General features: G+C 34.5%; 1 protein-coding gene across 1 annotated transcript in view; it reads right to left on the reverse strand.

The window, feature by feature from the left end:
* LOC144970288 (salivary C-type lectin 2-like) overlaps window positions 1–12422 on the reverse strand; it is a 39129-nt gene extending 26707 nt beyond the window's left edge. Inside the window, exons 1-2 of the mRNA XM_078909775.1 lie at window positions 12242–12422; window positions 285–372 (exon numbers count right to left, since the gene is read on the reverse strand). Coding sequence (XP_078765901.1) covers window positions 285–348 — 64 coding nt within the window. The 5' untranslated portion in view covers window positions 349–372; window positions 12242–12422. The remainder of the gene's footprint in view (window positions 1–284; window positions 373–12241) is intronic.
* Between the last annotated feature and the right edge of the window lie 5078 nt (window positions 12423–17500).

Below are 17500 nucleotides of genomic sequence, written 5' to 3' on the forward strand. Positions count from 1 at the left end.
TCTTCGAACTATCTATATTACCTTGTGGAATGCCTAACTAACTTCGCAGCGTGGAATGCCGTAATTTTTTAAAATTATTGATGCTATGCGTTTAGGTAAAATACTCATAATATCGGACAGTCGGATATGATCAATCAACACACAAAACTATGTGTAACCTTGAGCGTTGATAGTCGGATTGATAGAGTTTAGTGAAAACGAATAATTAAAATGGCTGTCTAAAAACAATACCAAAGAGCCGAGTTACATCAACTTCGTTCTTTCTATATGAAAACAAAAATTACCTGAAGACTTGCCACAGAAAAGTCCAACACAGAAGAGACACAAGAATTCTATGGACCACTCCATGCTGATCTTTACTTCCTGTTTGACCTGGATACAAAACATAAAAAGAAATAATCATTGATTTAATTGGCCATAATATCCGGTTCCTGTTAATATTTGTTTAATGGGGTAGAAAAGTCTTGACGTCACACCTCCACGTTTCCGGTTCCAAAATTGTTAGAATTGTGTATGTACCTAGTCCTTCGGAGGACTATTAATGAATAGGCACATATTGAATCAAAAGGTGGCATAACATTTTTAGTAACTGGATGTATAGACAGGTTATTAGGATTTACGTTAAGTAGTTAAAAGAGCGAGGATGGATGATATTTTTTGAGGAGCAGCATAATATTTAGACCAGAAAATAAGATACCATCACTCTGAAACCAGAAGATTAATTACACAAGGTATCTATCCAGTCCTCCGGTAGAGTGGTTTTACACTTTCAATGAAATTGGAAACAGTTTTTTATGTCACACTTTAGTTCCTATTTCCGTTGATCAAATAAAACAAAACAACGCGAGCGCATTGGAGCTCAGAAATGTCTTTATTTTTTTTTTTAAACGGACCCGTCATTAAGAGGATTTTATTTCAATTGTTTTGAAAATCATCATAGACAAACAACACATATTATTGTTACAGTGAATGACATAATCAGTCGGATGGTGAAAAGGTTTGAATTGAGATATTGCCAAGTTTAGTTAGAAGGTCAATTTTATCATATCATAAATGATTAAGTCAGCCGTTTTTGTTTTTTTTTTTTTTTGTACATCTTCGGGAAATATCAAAGCTTAATTTCACATCTAAATTTTTACAGCTAGTCATGTTGAAAAGTATGAAATTTGAGAAAAGTTGCTGGTTACCTTTCCTATACATCTGACCATAACTTAATGAAAAATCACCCGATTTACTTCAAATAAAGATTAAAATGCTCTGGAGAGCTTATTCTTTCAGAAAATGCAAAAAATGCAAAACCAAAATTTTCACCTTCCGGCTGATTATGTTATGCGCAGACACTTATTTGCAGCTGGGTATCCAATTTTCGTTAGGCTGATTTTTAACCAATTAATTTCTGGGCTCTGGAAAACATGTATTTTTTTTAATGGCCAGAAAACTCGTCCTTCAAATATCGATCGATTTAAATGACCCTCATCTTGGCAAAAAAAAAATTCAAACCTGGGACCTTGCGTTTAAATCGATCGATATTTAAAGGACGAGATTTCAGGCCAAATTTTTCAATGTGTCTCTTTCAAGACTACAGCAGTTAACTGATTAAAAGAAAGATATTATATTTTATGTGAAACATTTTAGCAAAAGTGAATATCATCAAGAATTAATTTAACAACATTCCAGATTTTCCGTCTTAATGGCCCCCGAACGAAGTTTATTTATACGCAGGTCTGATAACCCAAATTGTTATGGGCTCATTGTTGTAATGGAAATAATCTCAAACCAACACAAAAGAATGTCTATCACAACAATGTAAATCAAGCCCGAAATTGCGTTCGGTTATCAGACCTGCAATTATATGCACGTCGCACACGACTCTGTCAAGTTTTTTGTTTTTTTAAACAATATTAGTTTTCTGATTTCTTTAAAAGAAGAAATAGTCGCCTTCCTTTCTCCTATAAATAAGCCGACTAACTCAGTTATTAGAATGAGCATTTTTTCTATCGACCCGGACTTGGGGTTTTTTTAAGGGGGGGGGGGGGTATTGTTTTGTTTTGCTTTCTCCTTGATGTTTGGGGACTTTGATATAAGGTGTTTTCTTTTTTTTTTAAATCTTTTTTTCAATACCTTGCGAAGTGGATACCAGAATCGGAACATAAAACTAACTTTTGGTAAAAGGCATTTTACTTGTATTTTACGGCCTGGTCTGTCCCTAACAGATATCAGTTCCCAAGTGCCACTGCTGACTTGAAGAGCTTTGCTCTTGCTTCAAAATGTTACACTTCTAAAATGCCCTATTTCATATCGTTATCGTTAGTAGTCCACCATAGCCATTATTCCCATAGAGGCGGAGTTTATCCTGTTTTCTGTTGCATGAAACTGATAATAGTAATTGCATGTTACTCTTTTGATAGGAAGCGAGTGTCACACCTCTAGACCACAAAGCCGCACGGTTGATCACATAATACTGTTGCTGATTTAGCAAAATCCGTCGGATGTCGGGAAAATTTTAATCCATATTATTATATTTTTCAGTATAGGCAGCATTCCTGGACAAAATGCAGTATGAATTTTATAATCATCTTATTTAGGGCCAAAATTATTCACATTTGAAGGGAGGGGAGCGGGAGGGGGGGGGGGGGAACCCGGAGAAAATCGTTTTTAAAGATAAGACGTACTATTTATTAGAAATTATTTTAAAATACAGTTACATTGTCACCACAACAGCAGGTGCACACCACATTCATACTCAAAATAATAAATAAAAGCATTTCTGTAACACAAACCCAGATTTTGACTTTCCCATTTTAATTTTTCCCTTCTTGACTCCGCAACGTGATACTTTAGGAGGAGGAGGAGGTTCGTGTGTGGCTCCATCTACGCTGGCCGATTGTTCTCTCAGTGCTCTTAGTTACTATGCCATCGTGATTTTATTTTCGTTTCCAGATATTGATAGTGACCTAATATTGTAAATTATGATTAAAAAATTGAAAGAAAACTCCGATAGTCGCATAATATTATTGGTGACACATCTAAGTAGAACGTTGACTATTGCTTATCGCGTTACTCGTTTTGTTTATAAATTTACGCAGTCGATTTACTGACTTAATGGTAGCTTGTATCCTTGTATTCATGCGCAATGACTTGTATTCCAAAGAGGGAACAACATCAAAAAGAATGATATCTAATAGGGCAGGGTTTGGTGAAAATTTTGGTTCTAAGTGCTGAATTGGAATTCTCTACCTCAGGGGCAGATTTTAGTTCAGTTTCCAAGGCAATTCACAACAATAGAGCTCAGAAAAAAAAAAAATTAAAATATCTATAAGCTTCAAATTGTAAAATCATTTTGTGAGGATGTAGTTGGATGGATAATAAAAACGATGAAGTGAAAAAACGAAAACCATGCAAATCACCTTTATTTGCTCTCATCTCAAAACTAGCGCATGCGACATCCGACGGGTTTTGCCGAATTAGCACACACATTATAGATAGTATTCGCTTGGCTAAGAAGCTCACAACAGTGCCATCCGGAAATATAACAGACCAATACACAAAACTATGTGTAACCATAAAATTTGATAGTCTGGTTAATACAGTTAAGTGAGAATTACTCATAAAGGTGGATGGCAACAAAACAATAACAAAGACCCGTGTGACGTCAACTTCGTTCTATCAATAGCCTGAACTGAACACGACGTTGTAATGTCTCTAACTCGTTTCCCAGTAGCGGATCTATAACGTTGTCCCTTATTTCCCGTATTTCCCATTTAGAAATGGCAAAATCCTTTGTGTTGGATTTATTAGTAGTTACCACCAGTCCCCGTCAGATCTGTTTCATTAAAGATTGATAAAGGATTGTTATGGTACTTCGTTTTAGTTTCATACAAACGGCAAACAGTATCTAGTGCCTAACACTAATCAATAAACATACTTATAAACAAAGCTATCAATTATACATAATATCATTTGATGTTCTGTATGGCAAGCTGATAGCTCACTGGTGAAATTATGAACTTGGAATTGACAAGTCTTGAGTTCTAACCCCGGCGAAGATAGTTAGAACTTTCTTTTTCTATGGTCAGGAAGATTATAAACATCAGCCTCAAACAGCAGACGCGCTTTAAATTAAAGATGTGCCCTTTTTAGAGGAAATATAAAGTTATATCTACACATCACGTAACACGTATCACTTGTCACATAAGTATCACATGATCGGCTCATTTTAGAAGAGATATTTTTGTGATTTTTAGAGTTGATAGATTTGTTTACACCACAATAACTATTCTATAATTAGCCTGTCACATAGCAAATGAAAATGAAGATAAATGACCAAAACGGTAATTTTTAAATTTCTTTTTGCGTGTTTTGTGTGTGGATTTTGTTGGGTTTTTTTCAGATCAATGCTAATTTAATCTGAATCTATTTTTCTTAAATTTTAATTATTAAAAGAAATTTGAAAATATAAATATATCTTATAGATAGAAATTTATTAAAGGATCCTCTCGGGTATTTATTAACAATCCATTCTATAAGCAACAGTTATAATTCCTTTTTCGAAATAGTCTCTTTAGTTTAAAAAAAACTATAAAGTTAATTAATTACCAGTCATTCGATTCCATAAAGTTTTATATCGATTATTACGCATTATCTAATGTCTGAACTAGACAAAACCAAAACTCAAATGTATTTTTATTTGTTGTTCACTTATATGAACGATCCCAGTCGTTAAACAATGTCCCACGTAGTCTTGATTTATTATAATTCGTAGTTGAAAGAAAAATTAGTGATAGTTTATATAACAGTGTAAGCAATACAATTTTTTTAAATGAAAACCATGAAATTATTATTATAATACATTATTATTTTGGTTTGCGGTTTATAAAGCGCTCTGAGCACATTTAGTGGATATTGCGCTATATAAAAGCTTTAGTTTTTTTTTTAGTTAGAGCCGTGCGAATGATGAATTTTCGTTCAAGAGATGTGACGCATTATGAGAAACGTAAGAGATGATACCTAATAATAATTGTATCTGCCAGGAATATTCTTAATCGTGTGTCCTCTGCTTGATAAATGCAAGTTAATTTTGATTTTGAAAAAGTTTAAATTATCAGCGTGAATACATTCTGTCATATAATTAACTAACTACTGTGGTGAGGATTTTACAACCAAAAGTACTAAGGCAGTAATACAACAATCTGACAAGTCTTACCTGGGCAAAAAGAGGATCAATGAGAATAATAACAGGATGTCTCAAGTCAACTCCAACTCAATGGTTCCCAACACTGAGCGGCATTGCACCACCAAGTCTTAGACGACAAGACTGCTAATCAAAGGATGCATGCAAGAATTGATAAAGCCATAGATGATACTCCTATTAACAATAATCATAAAGGGAGCATCATCAACAACAAGACTCAAATCGAGAAGACCTTTCCGCTAATAAAAATGGTAGACTTCAGAGTGGAGGAGAGCTGGAGAGAAATGTGGAGCAGGGAAACACCAAGAGGAGGAAACATCAAAAAAGATCCCACTAAAAGAATGGCTGGATTCCACAACGCCAGGAAATACTGGGTTTCCACATATCGCCTCTTAACAGGACATGGAGAACTGCATCAAATATGTGCAGATGGAAACTTCGGAACAGTGATGCCTGCCGGAAATGTCAGAAAGCTCCAGAGACCTGCGATCACATCGTCCTCCTTTGTCCAGTAACTAAACTTGAAGGTAGCTATGAAACAGTTCTTAGGGCGGAGGAAGACTTTCGAAGCTGGGTTGACGAAATGAATTTGGAGGTGTTGCCATACGCTACAACTACTACTACCTGGGCGAGAAAAAAAACCTGGTAACTCTCTATGGTCCATAATTCAAACAATTCAAATGGGTTGATGAACTCTAACGTTACGAGGAATCTCTTCCCGTGCAATTTCATTAAATTTTCATAACGACTTAATGGAATGGGTTATTTGAATCAAATCAGTTTGATGACCTATCACTCATATGGTATGATTCTGTTGCATGCCGGGACTGTAGAAAGATCTGTGACCGACGTGTTTTGGTTTGCAGGTCTGATAATCCAAATTGTTATAATCCCATTGTTGTTATGGAAAAATACTCGCAAACCAACGCAACATAATGTCCATTACAACAATGTTAAATCGTGCCCATACTCGCGTTTGCTTATCAGACCTGCAAATACGTCGTTTGTGAGCCATCGCCTCAAAACGGTATTAGATCAGAGTAAACCAAATGCCAAAAATGGATTTTAAAGTTAAAATCACCAGAAATGCGAAACATTACTTTTTGTCACCATGAGAGGGCCTGTGTATAAAATAGCGGGATAAGCTGCGCTTAACAAATGTGCATTATTATTATTATTATTATTATTATTAGTAGTAGTAGTAGTAGTAGTAGTAGTAGTAGTAGTAGTAGTAGTAGTAGTAGTAGTAGTAGTAGTTGTTGTTGTTGTTTGCAGTAGTAGTAGTAGTAGTTGTAGTAGTAGTAGTAGTAGTAGTAGTAGTAGTAGTAGTAGTAGTAATAGTAGTAGTAGTAGTAGTAGTAGTAGTAGTAGTAGTAGTAGTTGTAGTAGCAGTAGTAGTAGTAGTAGTAGTAGTAGTAGTAGTAGTAGTAGTAGTAGTAGTAGTAGTAGTAGAGTAATATTACTATCATTATCATTTTTCATTATTATTATTATTATTATTATTATTATTATTATTATTATTATTATTATTATTATTATTATTATTATCATTATTATTATTATTATTGTCATCATCATTATATTATTATTATTATTATTATTATTATTATTATTATTATTATTATTATTATTATTATTATTACTATTATTATCATCATCATCATTATCATTATTATCTTTATTATGATTATGATTGCTTTTATTATTATCGTTATTACTATTATTAATAATATTATTATTATTATTATTATTATTATTATTATTATTATTATTATTATTATTATTATTATTATTATTATTATTATTATCATTATTATTATTACTATTATTATTATTGTTATTGTTATTATTGTTGTTATTATTAATATATTATTATTATTATTATTATTATTATTATTATTATTATTATTATTATTATTATTATTAATATTATTATTATTATTGATAATAATAATAATATTAATAATAATAATAATAATAATAATAATAATAATAATAATAATAATAATAATAATAATAATAATAATAATATACTCAATCTCGCTCATTAAAACATATCAAAGTAACAATTGGATTCAGTAGTCTGATGTCACGCGCTCGGCAACGGCGGCCATCTTGGTTCTAAACAAAGAAAATCATTACTTTTTATTCTTCATGCTGGTTAGAACTTTTCATTCCCTTTTCATATGCCTTGTGATCAGAATGTGTAAAAGTCAAAACATGATCAAATTGATGGGGGTTTTTTCCTCTGGATACGCGTTTAAGCTCGCCGGAGAAATATTTCATACGGCGTCCGCCATTGTTCCGATAGTTTAGAGCCAGTGTTACTAAGTTACCATACGTCATTAGGAAGGAAATGATGTTACGACTATCCTATTGAGGAATCCTATTGAGGAGTAGACACTGATGTAAGATAAAGATCTGAAAAAGTGTATATGAAACAGTGTCAGAGAAAGGAAAAAATTTATGAAAAAAAAAAAACATCCCAAAAAATCAACCTGCCTCGACCTGGGAAGCCGAAGCATGCTGATTTTTTTATTAATTTTTTTTTTGGGGGGGGGGGGCGTCTTGTATTTTTCTTGCTTGCTTTTTCTGACACTGTTTCATACACAATTTTTTCAGATCTTCAATAGAACATGTAAAAACGTAAGTCAAGTCTCCTATTTTTGACCATGAATTCAACTTTTAGTATCCAAATCTCCCCAACTTCTACTTTCTTCTTCACTCAGCTTATCCCGCATTTTGCAGGGTTCCCATTATGAATGTCACATCTCCAAGCATCTCGGTTCATAGAATCATCCTCCTCCAGGCCCAGTTCTATCATGCCGTACTTTACCCTATCCAACCATCTAGTCTTTGGGCGTCCTTTTTTTCTCTTTCCCGCTAATTTTAAGTCAAAACCTTTCCTTCCCAGGTATTCCCTCTCTCATCTCTTAACATGTCCAAACCATTTCAATCTATCTTCTCTCATCTTTATTGATACATGATTCACATTCAGTCAACCTTCGAATTCGTTCATTTCTCACTTTATCTTTTCTTGTCCAGCCAAGTGACCAACTCAATATCCTCACTTCTGCTACCTCAACAAAATCTCTCCAACATAATACCGTTTTGAGGCGATGGGTCACATTAAAACTTGAGAATTCTCGGAACCCTTGTTACTTTTTGCAAAATAACATCAGAGACATTTCCAGGAAGAGAGTTAATTTTTGAATGAAATTTATTTTTTAATTAATAGTTTCTAAACCTTTTATTATAATGTGCAATTGGAGAACGGCATGGAATCACGTAATCCTTAACAAAAATAATTGTATAGAGTTTCATCATTTTTTAAAAGTAGTAAACAAAAATGAATATAACAGCTTTAAAAAGAACAAAATGCCAAACTCGGAACGTTTCTGGCTCAAAGCCCTTCTTCGGCCAACAACAAAAACTAATAAAAACAAATACCTAACTAAAAAACCAGATCGACGACTAAATATTTCATGTCTTCTCTTAATTTTATGTGTTTGTGTGTGTGTGTGAGAGAGAGAGAGAGAGAGAAGAGAGAGAGGAGAGAGAGAGAGGGGGGGAGAGAGAGAGAAGAGTGATGAGGGGGGGGGAGAGAGAGAGAGAGAGAAGTGGGTGATTTCGAACGGGAAAGGCTTGGGAAACTGACTGGTTTTTTTTAACCAAATTAGTGGACTTTTATATAACGTTTTATACAGAATTGATTCCCATTACTAAACCACTTTGAACTATGCTCCGTTTCTTTCTGTTTAAGCAGGCAGCATAAAAATACCAACCAAATCCATACTTGTTCAATACTGACTCCAAGCCTTGTAATGTATATCTCTAGTTGCATAACTTTTGAACAAAATTGTCCTATCATGTTGATTGCGGATATCAAAAGTCTTAGAACTAAATTACTTTTCATAACAGGTAACAGCATATTTGCTGTCTGTATGATTTGAAAAATCGGTTTGCAATATATATATATATATATATATATATATATATATATATATATATATAAAATATATATATATATATATATATATATACACACGGGAAGTGTGTGGAATCGCTAAAGTCGAGCACTTTTATTTCGTGGTTTTTATTTTATAACTATATATATATATATATATATATATATATATATATATATATATATATATATATATATAAATATATATATATATGTGTGTGTGTGTGTGTGTGTATGTGTGTATGTGTGTGTTTGTGTGTAATTTTGAAAATGTTTGGAAAAGTTTTGTTATCAAATATTTTTCTAGGTTAATAATGAAAAAGAATTCACAAATGTCAACATTTTAAAACAGTATCGCCATAGCCGAAGAACGATTTTTATCACTCAAAAGCAAGAGTGGCATGATGTGGCTCTCAAAAGAGTATTATACGATTGTTTGGACGTAACGAAAAGAAAACATCTCTTTCAAGAACTCCGGTCCTAATTGCTATACAAACATCTGGTAACGAAGCTACCAAAGTGAAAAATGGGACTTAGGTCAATAGAATAAATGTTTTATATCATGACCGTGTTAAATCGATCCTACTGTAAATTTCAGAGGAAACAACATTGGCCATGGAAAAAAAAGGATAATAGTCAAATATAATAACCCAGCAGATGCCTAGGATGAAAAATAAAGGGGGGGGGGGGGAGGAGGCGTTGAGTCAGCAACGTCACAGAAGAAGAAAAAAACTGATCGTTACGGAAATATCAACAAATTCTATATTCAACTCAAAAGATGCCAGGAGAAAGGTCTAAGACAGATGCAATGCTGCAGGCTATGTCTAAAAGGATTGAAAGTTATTCGGGATTTTATGCCCAGGCAAAGTTCTTTGTGCGACTGTGTGGTCATGTGGTATGACACTAGGTCCCTGGTTCGAGTTCCGCTCTGACCGTAAAAGACGAGTCCCAGGAAAAGGTTCTCTCATTTGCTCACCCTACTCATGTTAACATTTGTATCTGGATGGAAACAAAGTTGTGCTGTTGGAAAAAAGAAACTGTCCTAATGCCGTCATGTTTCGTCCTTCACGTAAAGTGCTGCTGCTAGCTTGATCACATTTGTTGGATATTGCTCTATATAGAAGCTTGTGTTTCTTTTTCTTGGCCAAACACAAAGAACTTGGTGATGGATGGTCGGAGAGGAAAGGAAAGATGAGTTGTAAACCGGATATGAGTTAACTGTCTTGTCCAAGACAATGATTCTTGGGGGGGGGGGGGGGGGGCTTAACTTACGCATTACTTCCCATGAGAAAAATATTTAACAAAAATAGATATTATAAGCTTCTTTCTACAAATACTTTAAACGGAATAAAACCCTTTTTTAGGAAAGTCCGTCATCATTTATCCTTGAAGTGCAGCGACCTTTTCTCCCGTCTATCCAGATTTTATTTTTAATTATTCCCTTTATAATTGCTTTTATTTTGGCCGAAATGGATTTTGATCCCAAAACCTTGTAAAGTATTTAGTTCTTTTTTTAAGCTGTCAAATCCATGTATGTTCAGTTCACAGATTCTTGCAGCTTTGACCCACGGTTCATGCGGAACTCAGAGGTTTCAGCAAGGCATGATACTCAACTATCTATCCGCGTTGATACGGACTTGAAAGATAAAGACAATAATTATTGCATTTATTGAGAGCTCTATCATATCACAAGGAGGCTTTTGGGGCGCTCTTCGTGCTTGCCAGCACATTAGTTCGGAAAAGAGAAAAGTCTTAAGATGCTTTTTAAAAATGGGATCCCGATAGCTACTGAGCACTCGCTCTACGCGTAATGGGATCGAGATCGATCTCGGATGAAGTCAAAAAAAAATTTCTAACACCCCCCCCCCTCCCCCCCCCTCCCCCCATCAGTGAATGGGTAGATGGTTCTGTTAGATCTGACAGAAAGTACTGTTTAAGGTAGAAATAAATTGCTATTATCCGTTTCACGCTATAGAAACCGGGATCCAGTTTCATGGGCCAAATGGCTCTGAAGGACTACTATCATTTCACGAGGAAATTCTCAGGGGCAAAACATTGGTTCACAAAAGACAAAGTCTAAAGTTCTTTATAATCAAATCGTCCAAAGAACAATGTTGTAAATATGTTGGGAGGTGGAGCTAGATACTAAAAATCAAATAACAAGTTTAAATCTATGAAATTATTAGTCAAACTTGTAACTTTCTGGTAAAGATTAGAATAAATGACCCACCAGTTCAAAACGGTATCATATCGATGCTACTAGTAGTTGTGTGGCTGGCTGAGAAAACCCGGAAAGATGCGCAAATTTCATAAATTGAGTTATATATGCATTTGTGTAGACCACACATTTCTGATCATTTCACTTTTAATTTTCTTTCTATGTCTATTATCTAGAACCCAAGTTATATATTTTTTTCTGAATAAAATGAGTTGCTATCGGAAACACTTTATCTTCGATTTTGGTTCACATCTCAAATCAAAGCTTGCCGCATTTTCCCGGGTTTTCTCAGCCAGCCTCACATTTGTATCCAAATAGTATCCATTTGCAAATGAACAGATACTTCCGACGTGCACTTAATTGCAGGTCTCAAAAGCCAACTCCTTATGGGCTCATTGTTGTAATGGAATTCTAAAAAAGATGACGCAAAATATTGTCCATTACAACAGTGTTCAACTAGGCCCATAAGCGAGTCCGGATGTCAGGCCTGCATTTATGTACACCTCGGATACTTCGAATCAGGGGAACAAAAAAAATAGCAATATATAAAAATAAACGAATAAATAAATAAATAGATAAATATATTCATTTACATATATATATATATATATATATAATATATATATATATATATATATATATTAATTAGTAGATTAATTATAGATTAATAAAGACATAGATAAACATATGAATAGATAAATAAAAAGATAAAAAATAATTTAATTAATTAAGTAATTAATTGATTAATTTGTGTATCGAATACATACGGATATTATGTATGGTGAATTATTTTTTTTAGGAATGATATTTTTCTTCCGATATATATAATCTAAATTTTAATAACGTATTCCCCCACTGAACTAACCTCATCAATTTCTGATCAACAAGTATATAAATTCTGGAAAGAACAACTTATTAATTGTTATTCTTTGAGTCCGAATAACTGTAGATTTTGTAGTCCAGTTGACGGTACTAACCAGAAAAACACAACTGTCCGTCGCGTGGTGGCTTCTGTGTATTTGTATTTCTGGTGACGATCGCAAGGCGGAGTTCCTATCAGCCAATCGATGAGGTCGTAGCATCGATCAATCCCAGGTAGAGTTGTAACCGGAAGTCGTCATTTGACATCCCTGGAGGGCCATATTATTCTAATTACCATCCGCTCTTTCACCTGCGGCTAATTTGGTTTGGTCTTTTTTTTATTATTATTACGTTGTGGCGGTGTTCGTATATAATCGGATAGCAATATTAGTAGTAGTAGTAGTAGTAGTAGTAGTAGTAGTAATAGTATTAGTAGTAGTAGTAGTAGTAGTAGTAGTAGTAGTAGTAGTAGTAGGAGTAGCAGCAGTAGTAGTAGTAGTAGTAGTAGTAGTAGTAGTAGTAGTAGTAGTAGTAGTAGTAGTTGTAGTAGTAATAGTAGTAGTTGTTGTTGTTGTTGTTGTTGTTGTGGTAGTAGTAGTAGTAGTAAAAGTAGTAGTAGTAGTAGTATTAGTAGTAGTAGTAGTAGTAGTAGTAGTAGTAGTAGTAGTAGTAGTAGTAGTTGTTGTTGTTGTTGTTGTTGTTGTAGTAAGTTGGTAGTAGTAGTAGTTGTTGTTGTTGTTGTTGTTGTTGTTGTGGTAGTAGTAGTAGTATTAGTAGTAGTAGTAGTAGTAGTAGTAGTAGTAGTAGTAGTAGTAGTAGTAGTAGTAGTAGTAGTAGTAGTAGTAGTAGTGGTAGTAGTAGTAGTAGTAGTAGTAGTAGTAGTAGTAGTAGTAGTAGTAGTAGTAGTAGTAGTAGTAGTAGTGGTAACAGTAGTTGTAGTAGTAGTAGTAGTAGTAGTAGTAGTAGTAGTAGTAGTAGGAGTAGGAGGAGGAGGAGGAGGAGGAGGAGGAGGAGGAGGAGGAAGAGGAGGAGGAGTTCTGGTGGTGATAGTAGTAGTTGTAGTATTAGTTATAACATGGTTATTCATGTGTATTTTCACAAAAATCTACATATTCCGCGACCTCTGTGACATCCTGTATATAGACGAATAAGAACTAAATGTGCTCAAAGCGCAATACAAGAGAACAGCAACACAATATATAGGACGAAAATACATTTTTTTCCCGACAGAGTCAACGTCCAGGCACTCATTTTACAACCGAGCACGCGAGAGAATGTGAGTAAAGAGACTCTTCCAATGACTCAACTATGCGCCTCTCAGAGCCGGTCTCAAACCCTCCACTTTCGTCTGAAAGACACTAGACTACATGGCCAGTCACATTATACCTTTTTATGGGACAGCTTGGCTCAGCGGTATGGTCTTTGCTTCGTACCTGAAAGGACCGTGTTCTACTAGCCTTAGCTCACTTTGCGGCGCTGCGCTGCGGCTGACGCCTGGGTTATTCCAGTCTTCCCTTGGAATAGACCCTAAAGAAAAATTTCCCCTTAGGGATGAATAAAGGGAATTTATTTTATTTATTTATTTATTTTATACTTGTCCAGAAAACCTCTATTTCATACATCGACCAATTAAAATGGCCACCAACTTTTCAAAGAATTCGAAATGACATCGAATTTGTGCGTTTTTTGTTCTTTCACTTAATCTACTAATTTCTCTTCTTTTTATTACTCCGCATTTTATCCTGTCTCATTCTCCACCTTCACCTTACAAACACATTCTCCTCCTCCTCTTCTTCCTCCTTCTCTTCTTCTTCTTCTTCCTCCTCCTCCTCCTCATTATCATCATCATCATCATCATCATCATCATCATCATCATCATCATCATCTTCTTCTTCTTCTTCTTCTTCTTCTTCTTCTTCTTCTTCTTCTCTAACTTCATTTTATATATTTAGATACTTCATTCGTCCCCCCCCCCCCCCCTTCTCCTCCTTCTCTTTCTCCTCCTCTTCCTCCTCCTCCTCCTCCTCCTCCTCTTCCTCCTCCTCCTCCTCCTCTTACTCCTCCTCCTCCTCTTCCTCATTTTTTCTTTCCACTTCGTCTAATCCGACTAAAATAACCAGTCCTAGTATAATTTTATTACACATTTAGAGCAAAGATTTTAATCATGATCCTAAAATACGACCCCGTCAACCAAGAATAGCTTGCTAGGATTGCTAACAATGAGTTGGTGATGAAAGAAAAAAGCGACCGAGTTCTTAAGTGCGAGTGTAATAAAAATTCACGAAAGAACAAGAACAAGTTCAGGTATAAAAAAAAAATCAATAGAATTGGTCGTGAGTGATCAAGAGTTGAACGATAAAGCGCAAGAAGAATTCCACGACATTCCATGTGTATCTAAATCTGAGGGGAAAGTAGCCTACAGTAAAGGAAATCTTTTATAATAGCATATTTACTTTTTGTTGGCATTGCTCATTTCAAATTTATGACTACTTTTAACTTGCGTTTTTCGTGTAGAGTGATTTGTTGGCATGTAGAAAGAGCAAAAAGAAAATAATGTGCATGATGTTAATTATAATGATAATGTTAATCACAATGATGATAATGATAATAATAATAATAATAATAATAATAATAATAATAATAATAATAATATAATAATAATAATAATAATAATAATGATAATAATAATAATGATAATAATAATAATGATAATAATAATAATAATAATAATAATAATAATAATAATAATAATAATAATAATAATAATAATAATAATATTATTAAAACAAAATTATGTAAACATGTGGAAATCATCGAAATGCGCTGCAAAACAATGGAGGCCATTGATCTTAGATTATCCCTCCAGAATACAAGATACAACTTCAACTGCATCTACCGACCGCCAGCAAACAAGAAAAACAAAATAAAATTACCTGATGTTAGGAAGGAAATCAACGAGATGCTAACTTTGCAACACACGCGTCCTGGCCATTCAATTATACTCGGCGACTTTAATTTTCACTTCGACAACGCCACAGACACCGCCAAATTGCACGAGTCATTATCAGAGAACAACATGTGCCAGATCGTAACAACGCCAACCCACTCTGCTGGTCATATTTTAGATTGGGTAATTGTAGAAAATTCAGAGTTCCAAAAAACCAACGCCACCGTCGATTATCTCCCCTTTTCGGACCACTCCCTCATTTCTTTCAATCTTGACGTTTCAAAACCATGCCAAGAAACCACCACCACATCAACCAGAAACATTAAAGGCATTAATTTGGACAATTTCAGAGGCGATTTAGAAACAAAACTTACTAAAAATTCAATTATTTCTCCAGACCAGTGGAATAGTTGTCTCATTGAAACGCTTGACAAACATGCGCCATTCCAAACAAGGACCGTTACCAACCGCAAGTATGCTCCGTGGTATACGTCGGACGTTAAAGAAGCTAAAACGAAGTGTCGGAGAGCAGAAAGACTGCTGAAAACATCAGGCCTCATGATTCATCGTGAAATATTCAAGAGCGCATTTCGTGCCTGGAAGACAACAATAAAAAAGGCAAAGACCACGTATTTTCTTTCAAAATTTGAAACTTCTAAATCTTGTAAACAATTATTTAACATCTGCAATGATCTACTTGGACGTGAAAGATGCACTTCATTACCATCTACAACCAATCAAAGAGACTTGCCAGACACATTTGTCAACTTTTTTAAAGACAAAATCCATAACATTCGTTCAGAACTAGATCGGCATGAACCATTTATAGATACAAATACATTCTGTGGTACCCCTTTAGACAAGTTCCAACCAGTTTCACCTAGTTTCATAAACGAGTTGATAAAAAAAAGCCCCCATTAAATCCTGCGACCTTGATCCCCTACCAGCACAGCTTTTGGCCAGCTCCATCGATACATTATTACCATCCATTACATCAATCATAAATACATCCATACTGACTGGCGAAGTTCCATCGTGCTTTAAAAGTGCCCTCGTCAAACCACTTCTGAAGAAACCATCACTAGACCACAATATATTAAACAATTATCGTCCTGTATCAAATTTACCTTTTTTGTCAAAACTTTTGGAGAAGGTAGTTCTTACACAATTAACATCTCATCTTAAGAACAACAGTTTGGAACAACCCTTTCAGTCAGCCTACAAACATCAACACAGTACTGAAACGGCGCTTCTTAAAATATTTAATGACTTGTTATGTAATGCTGATGCTAACAATATCAATGTATTATGCCTTTTAGATCTTTCAGCTGCCTTTGACACCATTGACCATGACATTTTGTTAAGAAGACTAGAAAATACGTTCGGCATAAAAGGAATTGCCCTTAAATGGTTTACATCATATTTACAGGATCGATGGCAGACTGTCGTGGTGAATGGTGTTCAGTCAGAACAAGTTTTACTAAATTTTGGAGTGCCACAAGGCTCTGTTCTTGGCCCTGTCCTTTTTACTGTATATATGCAGCCCCTTTCTAGTGTGATATCCAGATTCAATCTGAGTTATCATTTTTATGCAGATGATACGCAAATATATGATTCAGCACCCCTTAGTAATTTACAGTTCTTAATACAACGAATTACGAGCTGTTTTAACGAGATTAAATCTTGGATGTACCACAATAAGTTAAAATTAAATGATAGTAAAACTGAGATTTTAATGTGTGGAAGACCGAGTATCCTTAAACAGGCAAATAAATCACTAATTACTCTCGGAAATAGCACAATAGAATTTTCAAATAAAGCAAAAAACCTTGGCGTCATCATTGATAAAGATCTTTCCATGACAAGCCACGTGAATAACACCATACAATCTATGTACATAGAAATGAAAAAAATAAGCAAAATTCGTAATTTAATACCGAAGCATATAACAGAACTTTTAATTAATTCCTTGGTTTTATCTAAATTGGACTATTGTAACTCCCTTTGGGCGAATTTAACTAAAGACAAAATTAGCAAACTTCAGGTTGCTCAAAATAACGCAGCCAGGCTCATTGTACGCAATAACAAAAAATACCCGTCAGCAACTCTTCTTCTCCGTGAGTTACATTGGCTTCCTGTTGAAAAAAGAGTTGCCTATAAGATTTGTACTGTTGTCTACAAATCCCTGAGCACGAACAGTCCCTCCTATATTAAAGACCTTCTAAACATATATGTCCCCAATAGAAACTTGAGGTCAAGCAATGACCAATCAATCCTTGTCAAACCTAAGCCATTGCGTAAAATAGGTGAAAAGTC

The sequence above is a fragment of the Berghia stephanieae genome, chromosome 4, assembly GCF_034508935.2.
Source record: "Berghia stephanieae isolate SIO BIC M18660-M18661 chromosome 4, UCSD_Bste_1.3, whole genome shotgun sequence".
NCBI lineage: Eukaryota > Metazoa > Mollusca > Gastropoda > Nudibranchia > Aeolidiidae > Berghia > Berghia stephanieae.